The sequence below is a fragment of the Micromesistius poutassou genome, assembly GCF_964030765.1.
Source record: "Micromesistius poutassou genome assembly, chromosome: 11".
NCBI classification, from domain to species: domain Eukaryota; kingdom Metazoa; phylum Chordata; class Actinopteri; order Gadiformes; family Gadidae; genus Micromesistius; species Micromesistius poutassou.
The window spans coordinates 14,336,034-14,356,724 of NC_140281.1; the positions used below are offsets into that span (position 1 = coordinate 14,336,034).

At 47.6% G+C, this 20,691-nt stretch overlaps 1 protein-coding gene across 1 annotated transcript in view; it reads left to right on the forward strand.

Annotated features, from left to right (window-relative positions):
• pou6f2 (POU class 6 homeobox 2) overlaps positions 1–20,691 on the forward strand; it is a gene marked incomplete at both ends in the record, with an annotated part of 69,486 nt that overhangs the window by 38,130 nt on the left and 10,665 nt on the right. The window contains 2 exons of the mRNA XM_084475195.1: positions 601–965; positions 16,349–16,486. Coding sequence (XP_084331321.1) covers positions 601–965; positions 16,349–16,486 — 503 coding nt within the window. The remainder of the gene's footprint in view (positions 1–600; positions 966–16,348; positions 16,487–20,691) is intronic.

Sequence of the window (20,691 nt, forward strand, 5' to 3'; positions counted from 1 at the left end):
GATAGCTTTGTCCTCCAAGCGGCTGAATTAGGTTATTCACAGAGCTTTAGTGTCGCAGCGTCTAAAAAGTACTCCAGGTCTATGTTGTGACGCGTCACAATTTACATCTGAGCCCCTCTGGGTGCCCTGTGCACCTCACACCTCTCCTCCATATGTATATTTATGCAGAGGTGTGAGAGGCATATAGCATATAGGGCTTAAAGCACGGCTCTGTACGTTGTTCTGTACACGCTTGCATCCCACTTCAATTTCTACACCTGCTGTTTACTGGCTCATTTGGAAGGATGTGAACACCTTATGAGGGAAGCAGAAGTGTGTGGTGCGGTGTTGTGTGTACAGGCTCCTGTAGGTGTTGAAATGGCAATCACCAGTTGTACTTTGTTACTACGGTGTGATTAAACAGCGAGCAATATTCCCTATTTTCACCCTCCTGCACTCCTAGACATCCCAGGGCAGAGGATGGCCAGCCAGTCTCTCTTACTTAAGCCCTCACACCTTTTTCCTCCTTGAGCTCTTAGGGTTCACCATCATCCTCCTTTAGGACAAGGTATTCTTGACCTGAGTTGATGATCTAACTGTGTGTGTTCCTGTCGCCCACAGCTACCTCATCTCTGAACTCCCAGCTCCAGCATCTGCAACACCTCCAGCAGCTGCAGCACCACCATCACCAGCAACAGCAACAACAACAGCAACAACAACAACAACAACAACAACAACAACAACAACAACAACAACAGCAGCAGCAGCAGCAGCATCATCAGCAGCATCACCAGACGGTCCTGGGCCACGCCCCCAGCCAGCATCGCATGACGTCGCCCAGTCGACAGCTCTCCTCCGTCCCCTCCCCGGGTGGCTCAACATGCTCCTCCACCTCCGGTCACCAGCCCCTCTCCCCGCCACACCGGGCCACCCAATCACCCGCCCGCAGCCTGCCCTCTCCTGTGACTCCGCCCCTGCCACTGCAGGTAAGTCTCAGGGGGCTTGAGCCAGACAGTGGTGAGACAGAGTGTCTGTGTTTGTGTCAGCCTGAGCAAAAATCACGATATAGTCTGACTTCCATGATATTATTCAGTGCAGTTTAAGCTCCGGATACTAGCAAAGCTGTGCTTTTAAACTTGAAACGATTTCAACACAATAGAAAATAATTAAATCAAGGAAACATGGACAAGTGGAGGACATAGAAGGCAGAGGAGCGTGAGACAGAGGAGGGAGGGGAACAGAGCAATACAGAAAAACGTACATGCAGTAGTGTGTCGTTACCCTTTATGATTTGTCCCGGCCAAGAGGCCCCGTCCCTGACTCCCACTCCACACACCCCACCTGGCTGGGCAACATACGGCGTACCATAGTAAAAAAAAGCCCTGATTAACTGTACTACTTACTATTTCCCTTACCCTTTAAAAGTCAATGGCAGTCAGGAGTAATGAGTATGATAAAACTATTTAGTGGAAGGGTGAAGGAGGAGCGGACCAGCGACGTGTTGTGAGCGGGGACATCTGCAGAAAACACAGAGCTCATGCAGACCTCCGGACGGCTTTGGCTCTGATCCTTATCCGGGCCGGTTGATTCATGACAGCCCGGCCACTGAGGTTCTGAAGAGCCGTTGGAATATTCGTCTCCAACATGAAAGCCATGAACAGCCCCCCCCCCCTTTCCACATCTTCAATGAACACCTTGGGGTTATCTTCCCTATGGCGGTATCAGGGGTCATCAGCCCCTATGTCTTCATCTCTCTTCCAGTCCCGCTGTTTTTTTGTTGTCAGTCTGTCCGTCCATTCATCTCTGGTGTTCAGTCCGTCCGGCTGTCAGGGCGGGGTGATAATAACCTATTTTATATCCCTGCGGTTTCATTTCTGTTGGATCGCGGCCCGGGTCGCACTCCCATTCATCAGCGTCAGCGTCTTATTGGGTTGTGGAGCAGCCTTCTTTATGGCGGGGATGTGTCTGCTATTAGTTTCCCTGTGCAGCCCTCTCTGGTGCTGTCAGACTGCCCAGACGGAGGAGCACCGCCTCTGGTTTAATGGCTTCAGAAGGACCCCTGCTGCCCAGCACCATACACAGACTCTGACCACCTCCCTCACACACACACACACACACACCGAGCACCTCATAAACACACGCACACTGACACACCTCCCTCACAGACATAATGACCACCTCACATGCACACACACACACACACACACACACACACACACACTGACCACCTCACATGCACACACACACTGACCACCTCCCACACACACACACACACACACACACACACACACACACACACACACACACACACACACACACACACACACTGACCACCTCACCCACACACACACTGACAACCTCACACACACACACACACACACACTGATGACTTTATTTGTGATTATTAATGCTAATTTGATAGTATTATTAATTTATTATTTAATAGTATTATGAATGTATTATGTAGTATTATGTAGTATTATGGATTTACTATTTTTTACTATTTGGATCATTTCAGTCTTATAACAACCATGTTGAGTTACTGACGTCCTGGAGGAGTGAGGTGAGGCTGGCTGGAGAATCCTGGGGGGTCAAGAAGCCTTCAGCCTTCATTAAGATATTGCCTCATCAAATAGGATTAAACTGTGTGCGTGGGTGTGTGTGTGTATGTGTATGGGTGTGTGTACGCACTAGTGTGTGTGCACGTGCGTGTGTGGTGTGTTTGTGTGTTTGTGTATATGAATGCGTGTGTGTGTGTGTGTGCGTGTGTGTCTGTAGCGCCCGTCCAAGGGCAACCCCCCCCCCCGACACTGGTGCAATAGGATCTCAGACCCCAGCAGCTCCCCTGGCCGTGACTGATTGGATAACCAGCAGAATTACTAAGCCTCTCATTGGTTAATCCATAGAGGTAACCTATCCACTGAGAGACAACACAAACACACATATTAAAACACACACACACAGCAAACACCCACAGGCACACACTAATAAGGGCATGCACACACAACACACAAACACTTACCACACTTACCCCCCCCATCACACACACACACACACACATGCGCACTCATAAACGTGCGAGCGAACACACACATGCAGCTGTAATTATGTAAGTGTTTCCATTGCGGATATTGGGCCCTGAGGTTATAAAGTCTATTAATATAATGAAGCTAATCTGAGGCTACTTAGCTAACATTAAGTCATTATTATGGTAACATACTAATGCACACCCCTCAGACTGTCAGCACACACACTCTTTTACACACACACACACACACACACACACACACACACACACACACACACACGTTTACACACACACACACACACACACACAAACCAATTATGAGGTGACAATATAAAGAGAGACAGGGACATACTAAAGGTCATTATGCTGTTATTAACAAGCTATTGTAATTCTCTCTTCCTCTATCATGTCGGATACACCACCAGCCCCCTCCCCCCACCCCCGCCATCACCACAACCTCTAGTCCACAGGGACTTTTAATTTGTAGGATCCCATCATATTAAGCGGCTCATTAGTATCACGTCTAGGGGAGAAGAGGCTACAGCAAACCTCAGTCGCTGCCCCTCAGTGTACTCACATTACCCTACACACACTCACACACGCACACATATATATACACACATGTTACTGTACTTCATTTAGATTTCATGGATCAGCACCGCTGTCACACACAGACATCCACACATACACACACACACACACACACACACACACACATGCACACACACTCACACACATGCACTCACACACACACACACACACACACACACACACACACACACATATGCTCACACACTCAGAGACATGCACACACCCACAACATACACACATATATGCTCTCACACACACACACACTCCCACACATGCACACACACACACACACACACACACACACACACACACACACACACACACACACACACACACACACACAAAAACATACATCCTCACAAATGCATAGCCTCTCTCTGAGTGGTTGAGGTGCAGACGGGGCAGGTCATGTATGTGTGTGTGAGTGTTAAAAGGCAGATTATGAATGTGGATGTGCGTGTGTTAATAGACAGGTTATGAATGTGTATGTGAGTGTTATTAGGCTGATTGTGGTTCTGCGCTAGGAGTTGATTGATTGGACCGCAGGCGTCTGGACCCGGCTGGGGAACGGGGGATTTGACGGCATGCTGCGTTCGCCACCTCCGCTACGCGGGAATTGATCTTAATTAGATCTGAAAGACCTGCCACAGCAGAATGGTCGCGGCGATTAAAATGAAAAACAGGAGAAATTACTGATCAAATTAATCATAATGTCGGGCTACAGCTGTAGGCCTGCTGTAATTTGCCACTCCAGTGGGTTACATCGGACCGAGAGGCGGAGGAGGAGGAGGAGGAGGAGGAAGAAGAGGACGGGGGGGAGGTAAAGGCGGAAGAGGAGGAGGAGACGAAGGAGGAGGAGGCATGCTGAGCCTAGAACCTGCTCTGTATTATTCAGCCTGACCTGCGCGCTCTGTCCATCTCTCCCTCTCGCATTCTCTCTCTCTCTCTCTCTCTATGGGTCCCTCTCTTTGTCTGTCACCTCTCTCTCTCTCTCTCTTTCTCCCTGCCTAGAACAAATGTGTGAATTTAGAATTTAGTTCATGTTATAACTTAACATAACAAATATCTATATATTTATGCATATTGACTCTTTCAATCTCTTTTTCCCTCTGACATTTTACTTTTGAACTCATCATTTTCACTCTCTGTCTTATTCCCGATCGTTTCCTCTAAATCAACGACCTGTCTGACTGCCTTCCAGCCTGTCTACCTATCTGTTTTGTCTACATACCTGTCTGCCACACTGTCTGTCCACCTGTCTCTCCCTCCAGCCTCTTTCTCTCCTCTCTTCGGGCGCTCCAGACCCCTCAGTGTTTCTTTGTCCCTCTCAGCCCAGACCTCTCAGGGGTGATTACAGCCTGCAGGCCCCTTCCTCAGCTCCTCTCCTCCTTTGCTCCTCTGCTCCTCTCCCCTCTGCTCCACAATTTACCTCCAAAGGCACCGCAGTCCTCCCTCTCCCTCCCCTGCTGTACCCCGACATCACACGACCGCCCAACCTCACACACAAGTGCTGCAATTACCTGCAGCTCTCCCCTTTCTCTCTGTCTTTTCCTTGCCTCCCCCTCTCCCTCCTTTCCACCCGGACAATCAGCCTACATGAGAGGCCTCTGATACGCAGCTAGCACCCCCAAGGTCACTCTGCCAACCACAGGGCTCCCCCCCCGGGCCCTTCCTCCGTCTCCCCCTCTTATTCTCACCTCACCCCTCCTACACTGCATCTTTTTGTTCTCCACAACATTCTCCCAAGTGTCTCTACTCCCCCCTCCTCTCAGCCCCCCATGTTTTATTTCTACCACCGCCAGGCACTTCTACTTCAGTCACCTCTGTTACAGTCATCTCCACTACAGTCACCTCTACTACAGTCACCTCTGTTACAGTCACCTCCCCTACAGTCACCTCCCCTACAGTCACCTCCACTACAGTCACCTCCCCTACAGTCACCTCCACTACAGTCACCTCCCCTACAGTCACCTCCCCTACAGTCACCTCTGTTACAGTCACCTCCACTACAGTCCCATCCATTGCAGTCCCATCCATTGCAGTCACCTCTGTTACAGTCACTTCCACTACAGTCACCTCTGTTACAGTCACCTCCATTACAGTCACCTCCACTACAGTCACCTCCATTACAGTTACCTCCCCTGCAGTCACCTCTGTTACAGTCACCTCCACTACAGTCACCTCTGTTACAGTCACCTCCATTACAGTCACCTCCACTACAGTCGACTCCGTTACAGTCACATCTACTACAGTCACCTCCCCTACAGTCACCTCTGTTACAGTCATCTCCCCTACAGTCACCACCCGTTAGTGTCACCTGCAATACAGTCACCTCCACATGTCACTGTAGTTACAGTCACTTCTACTAGAGTCACCTCCAATAGTCACTGTACTAACAGCCTCCTCCACTACAGCATCTCATCCTATTAACATGTGTATTATAAATGATGATTCATTGATTTTTCCAGATCACTGTGTCTGTTCAATTTAGCGAAACGTGCCGAGTTTACAGGCTATTAAAGCTCAATTATAATAAGACTGAGATTATGGAACGCAAAGCTAAGGACTACTAAGTTAAGTTGCCCATTTTCAGCATCTGAGGAATCATATTAAGATCAGTGACAAAATGTAATGATATTTGATACAGTGACCAGTTCAACTGTCTTTGAATTATTATTTTATTTTTATATATTGAGGAAAAAGACATCCTGTCTGTCATGAAGGACATAAAGAGTAATTCGATTATAATTACAATTATAATTATACATAATTAGACTATTCCACTGGATTCAATTCAACTGAATTTTGGAATTCATTATATTATTGTTTCATTTTAATATTTGTTTATCCAGTGCTAGTATGAAAAATTATGCCATATAACAAATTTTACATGATATAAAAATATATGTTTTATAATTTCCCCAAAACCGAGTTGATTTCTATAAGGTCACCACACAGCATTAAACAACCCCTACTTCTTTTTGAATTACAACACAAACAAGGTGAAAATTGATAAGAAAATATCGCAAGAAATATCAACAATCATAGACGCAATAAAGAGCCGGAAACACATTTTTATATATGAAAATATCCCAAATATTACACCTGTATTGTCTCCTTTTATTCCTATTAGGGTGTTTATCATCACAATGCTAAATAATTACAACACTCACTCATTACTATAATGCTGGTGTCTCTTGATGAATGTGGCGAAGTGTGGGAGCAGCTTACCCTGCAGGGTTTGGTCGCTGCGCAGGCGTCCTACGGATCAGTCAAGCTGCTTATTAGCCCACCGGAGATGGGACTCTTAAGAAGGCAGAAAATTGCCTTATATAACAAGCGTACGTTTAGGAAGTACACACATGTGCTCTGTTGACTGGAGCAGAAAATAAGAGCACTGGCCATCAACAGAGGAGTGAATAATGATGAGGAGCAGGGGGCGGGGGGAAGCCACAGACCAGGGATTAAGAGGAGTTAAGGAGCAGGAGTGAATAATGATGAGGAGCAGGGAGGTGGGGGGGGGGAGCCACAGACCAGGGTTAAAGAGGAGTTAAGGAGCAGGAGTAAATGATGATGAGGAGCAGGGGGGAGGGGGGAGCGAGCAACAGACCAGGGTTAAAGAGGAGTTAAGGAGCAGGAGTAAATAATGATGGGGAGAAGGGAGTAGGCACAGACCAAGGATTAGGAGGAGTCATGGAGCGGGGGGGGGGGGGGGGGGGGGCTACAGACAAGGAATTAGGAGGGGTTAAGGATCGGGGGGGTGGGGGGGGGCAGATAAGGAGGAGTTAAGGAGCAAGGGGGGAGGGGCAAGCCACAGACCAGGGAATAGGAGGAGTCAAGGAGCAGGGGAGTGGGGGGGAGGGTGGGGGGGGAGTCGAGCTACAGACCAGGGATAAGGAGGAGTCTAGGACCAGGAGTGAATAATGATGAGAGGCAGGGATGGATGTGCCACAGACCAGGGATGAAGAGGAGCTAAGGAGAGCAGCCTTGCATCACAAATATTTCCCCCCTCTGTAGGCACCACCGTACTCACCATGTGGGATTAATTTCCCCAGCACAGGGATTCCTTGGGACTTCCTACCCTCCCATTAGTTTCCAATTGTTGTCCTTTCATCTCACAAAATGTTACATCAAATTGTTTTTCCTCTTCACATACTTGCAGACATGCACACGCTTACCTGAATCCACAATGTAGGTGGTCTCTTTGGGCTTTAAGCTCTCTCTCTCACACACATACATACACACACACACACACAAACACACATGCATTAGCCTCTCACCAGGGAGCTAGGATCCCGGTCTCAGCTAACAGTGGATGAGGAGTAGAGTTTCTTTAATTATGAGGCCGAATGTGACGTTGAATGTCCCCGACCCTCCCCCCTTGCCCCCTCTTTCCCTTCCCCCTCCTCCCCTCATCCCTCTCCCCTCTCCCCTATCCTCTCTCACCTCTCCCCCATCCCCTCTCCGCCCACCTCTCTCCCCTCTCTCTACTCCCCTCTCTCCTCTCCCAGCCCTCAGGCCTCCCAGACAGGGTCTAAGTGCAGAGCGACGCGGGGCGGGCCGGTGGATCCCCCCGCGGGGTGCGATAAGCGCTGCCTGTTGTAATTCCTGATATCCATTAGCAACCACAAGCAGAGCATTAGAGCTGAGCAGCACACGCACAAGGCCGCACGGCCGCGCCTCCAGAGAGAGATGCTGCTCATCACACACCCCCCGCTTGGGCCGGTCGTATGGCCCCTGATCTGCACTTTCTGTCTCCCTTTGGAGGTCTAGACCTGGAGGGTCAAATGGTCCCCCTTAGACCCTCTGGGTTCAGGAAAAACCTTGCCCATCGGGTTTACAACATGTTTTTTGCAAGAAGCTCAGTTTGTATGGTTCTGCTCATTCAGGCTCTCCAATGTAAGGGATTTACAGTTAGGTCTGATGTCATGGAAATGAACAAGGGTTATGATATAAAATACATTTATTCAGACATTAAGGTTGTATGATTATGAACTTATGTGATAGGGTTTGGCCCTAATTAATTAGTGCTTGAACGATTTTCAATGGGGATTTGCCGTGGGGGAAAACGGAGTGGAACATTAATGCCCAGGTCTATAAGAGAAAATACTATTAGGTCAAACTATCTACTGCAATATCTGCAGTATGACAGTTTACTCGGCTGTGTTATTAGGCCTAGTGTCTCTGTGGAGGTCATCATGACAGTAAACTCTGCTGTGTTGGTGGGCACGGAACCTCCACGTCTCTGTGGAGGTTGACATGATTAGCAGCTTGTATATATCTATCCTTCCTCTCGCTCCATAAGTGTGCAGACATGCAGATCTCCTGTGGTGGCCATGTTGATTTAGAGTTGTGTTTTATGGATGCAGGGGGAACATTTACATCTAGCCTTTAACTAGTCAGAGGAGCAGGAGGAGGATAGATGAGCAGGTCCCAAAAGTGGACTGAATCAATTTAAAAGAGGTCCATAAATGTCAGCCATTCATCCACATGCTTATGCTGATATACACACAACACCACCACACACATGTTTACACAGAGGAGAGGAGAGAGAGACATAGGGAGGGAGGGAGAGAGTGAGTGAGAGAGAGGCATACAGATAGAGGAGAGAGAGCGAGAGGGGGGAGAGAGAGGAATAAAGAGAGAGACAGCAAGAGAGAGACATAGAGAGATAGAACGAGAAGGGGTGAGAGAGGGAGAGAAACATGTAGAAAGAGAGAGACATGAAGGGAAAAAGAGAGGGACGTACAGAGAGAGGGAAAGACAAGCTTAAAGAGAAAGAGAGAGACCTGCAGAGAGAGAGCGAGAGGGGGAGAGAGACATGAAGCTAGAGAAAGCGAGACACAAGGATAAGAGAGCGGGTGGGAGGGGTGTTTTATCGATCAGGGGCGACCACATCATCCGCTCCTCTCTCATGATTAATCTGGGAGCTGAGCGCTGGCCAGCGACACATGACAGGCTGTGGCGGCGTGCCCCGCCATTCCTCTTCATTAGGGCTGGCTAGCGGACACCAGCGCGGAGAGCAATCAGTTAGCCTTATTGTGTTTATGAAGCGCCAGCTAGGATGACCCCGCGCTATATTGAATTGAGGACATCAAAAGATCACCGGACATTGATTAGGAGGATATTAAAGTAATTCAAATGCTATATTTATATGTCAAACAAGCACGGAGTGGAAAGTGATGGCATTCTCCCGCTAAATGAAAAGTAATAGAACCGAGGAGGACAGCTGGGATGGAATTGTGAAAACCAAGAGAGATGATGTCGCGGCTAAGGAAATTACATTCAGAAACTCTGGGGAATAAGACAGAAGCAAACAAAATAACTCAATCACAAACACAACATTTCCCTCTTATCTTTTACCATCTGAAACCATGTGAAACTTCCGGCTCGCAGCGCTGCAGTATATTTCACTACACCCGCTGCCATGATTCTCTCCTGGACACCGCGACAGAAATAACTGCACCAAATATGTCACATCACGGGCTGGGACGGTCAGCACTTTTACCCACCCACACTTAATCACCGGCTCGTCCAACATTTAATATATCTGGAAACAGCTAAATATTAGACATCATTGCTCAGGATGAGGGATCGCAGGAGCGGAGCGCCTTATAACTTATATTTTTAGTCGCCGAGCCTCCCCTGACCACAGGAAGTACAGCAGGCCGGGGTTGATGGATTCCCGCAGACCCCCCCCCCCCCCCCCCCCCCCTCCCGGTCTCCGTGGCGACCGGGTGGCGGCTCGGGCCAGGTTGTGGGTGCTGGTGATCAAAACCAGAGCTCTTAATTCAGCCTGCGGTAATGAGAGGGGAGATTGACGGCCGGGAACCGCCTCTCAATCATCCCTTTATCGTTCTCCCCCCCTCTCTCCCTCCTCCCCCCCTCTCTCCCTCCCCTCCGCCCCATCTCTCCCCCCTTCATTTGCATCTCGCCTCATTAGACGTGGCCATTTCAGGCTCCAGTAGGGAACGCCGTTTCCTGGACTTAATGCCTTTTATTTGATCAGCCTGACCGCCGTGGTTTAACGAGCTGTCATTCTGACCCCCCCCCCCCCCCCCCCACCGCTTCTGATGACATCACTCTATTAGCACTCAGGACCACTGACACCTTCACCACTCACATACACATTCAGACACCCACACATATACTAAACCAACACACGTGCACATACCCACACATACAGATACGCGCTCCCACCCCCCCCCACACACACACACACACACAAACACACACATGCATATACACATGCAGGCACAAACACACACCCCACCCTCCTCTCCTCCTCCGATGCTCTGCGGTGCTCCCGTGTCTCCTGATGGCTTCCTGTTTTACTTCCTGTCGGTTCCTCTGTCTCTCACTACTTCTCTCTTCATCCCTCTCTCTTCCTCTGTCCTCCTCCCTCCCCTCCCCTCCATCACCTCCTCCTCCTCCTCCTCCTCCTCCTCCTCCTCCTCACCAAGTCGTGTTGTGTCCAGTCGAGGAGGGCATGGTAGTGGTGGGTGTAGCCAGTGCTCCGTCAAGGGGCCTGGAGTGCCCCGGCCCTGGGCCCCGGTGTGTCGGTGTGAGCCCCTGGACAGCCAGGGGACCAGCCATGTTCGGGAGGCCCTAATGGCATTTTGATGTTCAGCAGTGAAGGTGGTGGTGGTGGTGGTGGTGGTGGTGGGGGGCTACTGACAGAGTTCTGGGAGAAGGGGTTAGCCTGTTGTTCCTATGTCACAGCTTATTACATTCACTCAGAAGAGAGGAGGTGGAGTGAGGGAGGGGAGGGAGAGGAGAGTGGGAGGAAGAGGAGGGAGAGGAGGACAACGGAGAGAGAGTAGAGATGTCAAAGCAGGTCAGTGGACAATGTTTAGACTGGCCATGGAAGACAATAGTGATACACGTTGATACTGGTTTGGATACTGGTTTTGTGTCCCATGGTAATCTCACCTCTGGTGAAGCCCAAAAGCATGTTTCTCCCGCATTACTCATTTCCAGTCGGATGCTCTGTGTTGAGCGGAGGAGTTAATTCAGCTGCAGCAAATTGAAAGCGTCATACACCATTTACCACTTCCGCTCTGCTATCTTTGAGCAACTATAGAAAATATATTTAAAATGAAGGCAAGAGTAAACACCCTGTAGTTTGTTTTTGTTTCCATGGCATTTCAATGGGGATATGAAAGCTATTTCTCCCTGTGTATCTTGGATTATATGCCAGCCGACCCTCGTGGTCAAACAGTCAATAGAGAGCGGGAGAGTCCACACACCCGTTCCATTGGAACGGATCTCCAGAACAGTTGCATCTTTTAAACAACTTGCAGGCTTCTTTTAGTGTCAGCGACTTTCATTTTGTGCCGGATGACCCCAGAATGGCGCCATTTGTGTGTGCTATTCCACTTTGGCTCTGGTGTCAATGATGTCATATTGTTAACAAACGGAGCGTCTGAATGCGGCGAGGTCTGACCTCTTGCCGGACTCGCCGCCACTTGCATGACATCTAATCAACGTTCATCCCCAAAAGATCCAGCCTTTGGAAATGTGATACTCTGAAGCCCACATCTCCCATGATCTTTCAGTGCACCGTCTCAAAACATTTTTGAATAACTCAACTCCTCTGGGTTTCTTGCTATGGTGGTGTTCGTTGACCTCTTTCAACCAGTTCACTCTACCCTTCAGTGCCCAGCCACCTTCTGGAGACCCTATTTAGAGGGAGACACAGAGAATGGTTTAACACAAGGACCCTGAACGCTGGGAGGTCTCTGCAGGTCTCCAGAGGGACGTAATAATCACAGAGAATATAGACACAGAGCTGGCATTTACCCTATGCTGGTGAGCTGTTGAGAGAGAGGTCACTGTGGAGGTAAATCATCTGTTTAGATGTTCAGAAGATCCTCCTCTCTATGTTTCTTGTCTTCTCCAGACGTCCTGCTGCTGGACACACCAACAGTGTCTGAACCAACATGGCTGTGATGTGCTTTATTCACCAAGCGGCCATCTTGGCTCCATCTTGGTTCAAACGCTAGTCTGGTGCGTAGACTGAATGCAAAATCCCAAATTCAATTCCCCCAACCAAGCTAGCGTTTAGATCCAAGATGGCTGCTATGTGATTAAGGCCCATTATACAACAGTGGTTTTCCTCTCTCGAGGAACCACCTCTCACTCATTCATCCTCTTGAGGATGATAAAGTCTATCTCATCTCACGTGATGAGACCCCAGGATCTTCTGATCTCCGGAGCTCTGCAGATGTGATGTTGTGAATCTCTTTAAAACCATCACACACACACACACACACACACACACACACACATACATAAAGCACATACTCACCAGACATCAGGCAGAACATCGGGACTTGCACAGATTATCAGTTGAAGAGCTCAATGTGTTTTAGATGTAGACCTTCTTCCACTATCTCTCACCTGATGGGTAGGGAGCCAATGGGAAGGGAAATAGTTTATTTGACTCCTGATGAATCTCTTGGACCGACCAGTATCTCCACACCACCGACCAGTCCATTCCTCTTGCTGATAGTGGGAATGTGTTTAGATCTCAATCTGAGCTACTGAGATGGAGAGAGTGGAGTTATGAGATGGCTGATAGGCCTCTGCTGCTTATACAGTATCTTAATGTCTTTGTTGGATGGGAGGAAGGAAGATAGGAAAGAAGGAAGGAAGGAAGGAAAGAAGCAAATACGCAGAAGAAGGCATGTTCTTAGGAAATAGAAAATAGGGAAGGAATCAATGGAGCAGAGGAGTAATAATTGAATAAATGGAAGGAGAGAGGAAGGAAGGAAATAAATTATTAAAAATGGAAGAAGGAAAGAAAAGAGCAGGAAGAATGAAATGAAAAAGAAAGGATGAATGCCTCTTCCCCGTGGTTAAGCCGCTCTTTATGTGAGCTATGGGCCCGAAAAGGATCATCTTGTTGAGGAGTCTCAGCTGGTGTCCACATCTCTAAACACTGCAGACGTAAGTTTTACAGAGGGCGAATATCGAGCACATAAAAGACAATCTTGTGATTATCGAGAAAAAACTGGATGACTTTCAGACACAGGGACGCAATATCAATCACAACCAATTTGAGGCCACCAACATGAAATATGATTTCATAAGACAAATGCGGTGTCATTCTTAATGTGCTTAACCTTTACTGTCAATGAAAAAGTATTGATCGCTCACTGGTATTTCTTCATCATTTGATTTCCGAAAGCGTAATAATATATGGTGCTGGAGTTAGATGAAAGATAAATGGCAACTCAATGATGTGCCGGCTACAAGACTCCGTCCCCCGCACGGAGATGGAAGAACCTGCAGAAGTTGATGCTTGCGTGGTTTACAAAGAAAAGCTGAATGTTAGCTTTTACAGTCTGCCGCTACAATCACTTTACCTCCATCTTCGTACCTTACCCATTTAACATGTGGTTCAGAATACAATAGAAGAAATAGGAAAAAAGAGAATAGAATACAGATTTTGTATATTTTTAATATATATTATTTTATGAATTTTCTTATTTACCAACATCATGTGTGTAAGTGCCATAAATATATACTGACATATATATAGTTTTGTTTCGATACGATACAAAATAAAGAGTTTATTACTGGAATGTAAAAAGCCTTCTGATGCTCCTCAAATCCTAAAGCACAGTCTAACAATGTAATTCTACATTCTAAAACACAGTCTAACATTCTAATTATACAATCGAAAGAACAGCCTCACATTCTAATTATATTATAATTATAATTATACATCTTAAAGGTACACTGTAGTGTTTTAAGTAATTTATTACCTCAAATCAACGTCTTCATTCATAAATAAGTCCTCATTGGTGTAAAATTATCTCAATCTCAACAATCTCACTTATCCTCCTGAGCGAAGAATCACTTATCTGTATTTACATAGGACGGGCAAGCTCTACGGAGGCTTCAATGTCCTTCCGGTCTATAAAAAACGATGAACTGCCGAGAGGGACAAAAAGCACTATCCTATCAAGATTTTCTCTTGTAGCTGCCGGGCGTCTTTGTCGTCGTGGTTGTGACTCTCGTTCTCCTCCTCTTCCTCGTCGTCGTCCTCCTCGTCGTCCTCCTCGTCATCCTCCTCGCCTAGCTCTCACCGATGCACCCTCTTCCTCTCCCTACCGGCGTTGAATCGCCTGATGATGATCTCTGACAATGCACGGACATCGAAAAATAAATGGATAAAGAATGTTTCATTACTAATTAGCACATAGTTCATGCGTTGTAGTAGAGCAATAAACTCTAGCCTACTAAAAAAAAATAGTATTTGTTGTGTGTCAAGTGTCGCTATACTGCGACAGTAATGTTACCAATAAAAAACGATATAAACATGAGAACATAATTCACTATCTTGCTCGAGGAGTAATTACTCATACATGCTCACACTAATGATTCAATGCAGTTTGAAGTTTGTTTGAAATAACGTACCTCATCACCCGAAACAAAACTTGATAAAGTGGTGTTTGAAGACATGTTGTTGTCATAGCTTCTTGAATCTTGACACATGCCGCCTGCCGTAGTTCCAACAGGTTGCAACGCACATTTGAAAACGCGAGGCGCTAGAGAGCATATTAGTTTGAATGCGAAATAAAATTTAACCACTAGATGGGAGAAAAAATTACACAGTGTACCTTTAAGAAAAGTTTAACAATCTTATTCTACAATTTAATTAACAGTCTGACATTGTAATTCAACAATCTGAAGCCAGTCTTACACAAGTGTAGAATGTGTGTGTATTAGCAGCCAGCAGTACTTCAGTAAGCCTGGGGTGTGTGTGTGTGTGTGTGTGTGTGTGTGTGTGTGTGTGTGCGTGTGTTGTGGTGTGTGTTGCTCTCCTGGCCCGGCATCAGTTTGATCTACTTCCTCGACCTAATAAGACCTTGTCATGCTGCGCGGCAACCAAATCACCCCTGCATCCCAGCCCCTAATAAGTGGTTAGCTTGATTTATGCGGGCGATCTGGCCAGGGGGACGAGCTCCGGGAGCGGCCTGGCACGGCGGCCTCCATTACAGAAGGGAGCAGGGGGGTTAAGATGGTCCTCTTCTCCCGGAGTGCATTATGGCGGGGGCTAACTGGAGGAGACGCTGGCTTTCGCTACAGTGATGCATGGTCACTCCCGTCCTCCATTGTGAGGGCCTGGTACTGTGGGGCCTCCGCGGACCGTAAAAATACCCTATTCAGCCCCGTGGGGGGCCCCTGGGGCCCCCCACAAGCACTGACAGCAGTAAAATGGCCACTTATTCACAGCCTCCTCCACACACACTCGCACACATATGTATGTGTACGCACATACACATGGCTACACTGGCTACCATTCTCCCTTCAGCTCCCTCTCCCCCCTCTGGGTAGAGGAGCGCAGCCACCCCCCCCCCCCCCCCATGTATACAGGCCTTGCTGCAGTGAACCCACTCTAGTCGAACAAAGCGCCCCGGCCTCTAGTGGAGCCCCAGAACCCTACAGTCCACCTCTATTTGGACGTCCCATCGGCCTCTAGTGGAGCCCCAGAACCCTACAGTCCACCTCTATTTGGACAACAGCCCCAGAACCTCTGAGATCTGTACATTCTTGAGACCTCTCTCTGGAGTTTACCTGACGTGATTGGATGATGAAGTCTCTATGTAATAGACAGGAAGTATTATATTATTAATCATGAGTTAGGAATCAATCATGATTTTCCTCCCTCCTCCTTTTCTTCCTCCTTCTCCTTCTCCTTCTCCTGCTCCTCTTCCCTTTTCTCCTCCTTCTCCCTAGTTGAATCCTCTGGCCAGCCAGGCAGCGGTTGCCGCGGCAGCAGCCATGGGCTCCATTGCAGGTTCCCAGGTGTTCGGCAACGCCTTGTCCAACCTCCAGGGGGCGACAGGGCAGCTGGTCACCAATGCACAGGGACAGGTAAGAGAACGCAGAACCTATAAATACAGACAACATTACACACGTCTGTGTAATTGGCTCGCCAAGGCTGAGTGAGTGGGGCACAACATTTAAACCGATACCAATACAACACAGCTTAGGATGTGATCACACCCCTCCTAAGTTTATTCTCAACTTCAGAACCCATTCCGGTTAAAGACATCACACTATGAGCCTTATTCACACACCCACCGTCTTGGTTCTAAATGCTAGCTTGACGGGGGAACTGAATGCAGAATTAGGCATTCATGTGAAGCAGTGTAAATGGCCACACATGTTTAAAGAAGTGCTGCTTCAACACAGTCGGTTTACCATTGTTTGTGTCCCGTCTCCTCCGGCGGTATGCGCAGGGTTAGTGTAGCATATCAGTCTTCTGAATTGCATAGGGGCCTTGATGCTAATTGTTGCTAATGGGAGAGTATGGAGAGGCATGGTGCTGAGTCTGGAGCTCTGCAGGGGACAGATCGCCATGGTTATGGGTTTGATGGAGCGTGCTGGTCGCTAGCAGTAGCGGCGGGGCTAGCACTAGCGACCACGCTAGCTGACACTCTGTGACATAATCAGGTCAGAGCCTTGGGCTACAGCCTTTGCTCTCTGCCTCATTACTTTAAAGCATTATTCAGAGCCGGGACGCTGTAATACGCACCCCACTATCAGATACTTGTCATCCGCATCGCTCTTTCCCCCTCCGTTCTCTCTTATTTTCCATCTCTCTGTCTCGCTCTCTCCTTCTCTCTCTGGCTCTTGCTCTCTCCCTATCTCTCTGTTTCTTGTTTCTCTGTCCTCTCTCTCTGTTATCAAATATTAGATTCTGTTTACAGTCAGGGAATTGTGATTATGAACGAGCCTTCAGTAAAGAATAACAACTCCTAAAATAACAACTACAGCTCAATATGTTACTTTTGTAAAGTACAGTACGCACAAGTTCTAGAGTTGGATCTTTTGAGGCGAAACTCTTTTCTTATTATAGTTTTCCACCTTGTAGAGGAGAATGTCAGACATAAATTAATATAAATTGAACAGCCTCTGTTCTTTTTGTTGCACACCTCTGACCTCTGTGTGGCAAAAATATAACAACAAAGTAAAAAAATATGACAAAACCAGATGGTGGCTTGGATTGAGAGAACGTTGTGGTTTGACCTCTGAATTCACTCTCCGGTCTCCTCATCAGTCTGTCAGTGCTAGCAGCAGTCCTTTTAGAGGATGCTTGTTTATGGACTTAGAGTCCAATACGTTGACACTGTTTGAGGCTTTATCATGTTGATCCCAGTATTTTCTTCTCCAAGGACATCATCGGGCCATTTCTGCTGCCAGCCTTAGGTATGCTAGCCTCTAATACAGTTTCCTCCCCACTGCTAGCCTCAACCACTTTTAGCCTCTACTATACTAGCCTCTAGTACAATAGCCTTCACCCCTGCCTGCCTCTAGTATGCTCACCTCCAGAAAACTAGCTTCTAGTACACTAGACTCCACCGCTGAAAGCCTCTAGTATACTAGCCTCTAGAACCCTAGCCTTCACGGCTGCTAGCCACACCGCTGCTAAGCTCCCCTGCAGCTAGCCTCTACTACGCAAGCCTCCACCACAGCTAGCCTCCACTGCAAGTAGCCTCCACTACAGCTAACCTCTAGTATGCTAGCCATCACCACGGCTAGGCTCTAGTACACTAGCCACCACGGCAGTAAGCTTCTAGTAAACTAGCCTCTAGTACGCTAGCCTCACTGTGGCTAGTCTCTATTATAATAGCCTCTCTAGTACGGTAGCCTCACTGTGTGTGTGCCTGGGAGTGAGGGGAGATCACAGGTCTGTTGAATCGTGTCTCCATTGCCGTGCTTATTCTCTGTGAACTCCTTTCAATCCCTCCCGTTAACCTCTTCTCTACCTGGAAACACAGGGCGGTAAAAGGGTTCAGAGGTTTAACTGACCACCAACAGCTCGCTTTGATGTGATTTACCTGCTGAGGCCGCGCCACCCATGACCCTCTGATCCAGTGATGTACTGACAAAGCTAAATATGTGGATGCTTTTTTAAACCAAACAAGACATTACCAATCATACAAACACAAAACAATACCCACCACACAAACACGGCTCAGCAGAAATGGGCAGTGTGATGCCTGATGGTTTGAGAGGCTTACTTAATTCAATTATTTGGAAGTAATACCGGTAGAGCTTTTAAATAAAAATCACTAACAAGCTACGGCAAGCGGAAATCCCATCTGTGAAATTCTGGGGAAAACAAGTTATTAAGTTATTTCTGCTGGTGTTGTGTGGTGTCAAAGGGTTTCAGTACCGGCTGCAAATGTTGTCTTGTGGAAGGTCTGGAGCCCTAGATAGACCAGTAGAGATATGTATAGTATTCCAAGTCTAAGATTCATTGATAAGCAGCAATTACTCAACATCACAGTTAGTTTATTTAAGATGAGCGGAAACCAATCAGGAAACTGGAGGGAAGCTCATCTTGGCAGTGAGTGGTAGTTTAGCTGCGGTGAGGTGAGGTCTTTGTTATCCCTGTGGAGGTAGTGGATGTGTTTCATGTATGGTGGAACCTTATTTGCTGAATCTCGTGTGGATGTAAATGGTCCTCATTTATATAGTGCTTTTATCCGAAGAGCTTTACAGTGTTGACTGACATTCACCTATTCATGCACACATTCATACACCGACAGCGGAGTCAACCACGCAGGGCGACAACCAGCTCGTCAGGAGCAATTAGGGTGAGGCGTCTTGCTCAGGGACACCACGACGCTCAGCTAGGAGGAGCCGGGGATTGAACCACCAACCTTGCGGTTACCAGCCAACCCACTCTACCGCCTGAGCTAATGCCGCCCCTGGATGTGCATTTGAGATCTCTGTCTCCAGACGTGTGGTGGTAGAATGAAAAGCCTTTAGTCTTCAGTGGGGGCCCTGTGAACTTTATGATTAGTTTTGTGGACTGGTAATGATGCAAGTCCAAACATTTTCCTCACCCGGGTCTGGATGCAGGGAGGTGGCGGAGCCTAAATGGAATGGATATTGTCTGGACACCATGGCTAAAGTCAGAGATTGGCCCGGCACAACCATGAGATGACATTTCTCTGGGAAACAGGAGCCTCACCTGTATACTGGGACGTGGACAGATAGAGGGGGAGAGAGACACAGAGAGAGATCGGGATGCAGAGGTAGAGAAGGACATAGAGGTAGAGAGAGGAGATGGAAGAAAATAGAGGAACCAACCTACAATTCCTTGGCCCTAATGATCAATGAGTGATTTAACGTTTAACCTCAGTGAATATTTTCTATTATTTAAACATCTTAACTTGAGCTGATGTGTAACGATGATTAGGTTGTACTGTGACTAAATGACTGTGGGGTGTAGTTACTGTACTGGCCAGCGGGGGCAGGACAGAGCAGCTGCTCTTTATTAGCTTCTAGAAGACGCCGGTCCGTCCGAGGGCGATGAATAATTGAGCGGGACAAGTTCCACGCCACGGCAACGGTGCCCGGCCCCGGAGACACGGGCGCTGTCAGCCAGGGCCATAAAATATGCTAAGTGGCAGAAGAGCATGACAGGGGAGGTGGTGGAGGCGTTGCGGCGAGAAAGAGCGAGATAAATTATCTGGGCTCTAATGCGAAGCAACGTAAGCAAATGAGGCGTGGAGAGGATGAGTTACTGCTGCTCGGGCTCGGACGCCCCCCAGCCCTGCCCACCCTGACAGGAGAAAGAGAGAGAGAGAGAGAGAGAGAGAGAGAGAGAGAGAGAGAGTAAGTAGCATACTTGGTACAGTGGTAAGAGGAGACCGGGTTGTTAAACCTGGTGGTTTATAGTTGATTCATAAAATTGACAATTAATTCTCAATTGATCTCTTCTTTATTTTATTTATTAGTTATTTATTTTTCTTAGTTTGATTTATGTTGAATTCATCGAAAGTTAGCAAGACTCTCTCAACTCCATGCAGTTTTCTAGCACTGCCTAAATGAATAAATTATATAAAACATAATGGTGTCTTTAAGTTATTGAGATAGCTATAGACAGTCAACTGGAGACTAAAGGCGGTCTCCAGGTGATGTCAACCTTCATCACGATAAAGAGGAGGGGGCCGTCTCTAAACCACTGAAGTGACAACCACCTTGATCTGCCCACCTGATTACAGAACACCCTGGGTGTTCACCCAGAGAGAGAGCTGGATGTACAATTCAGGACTTCATAC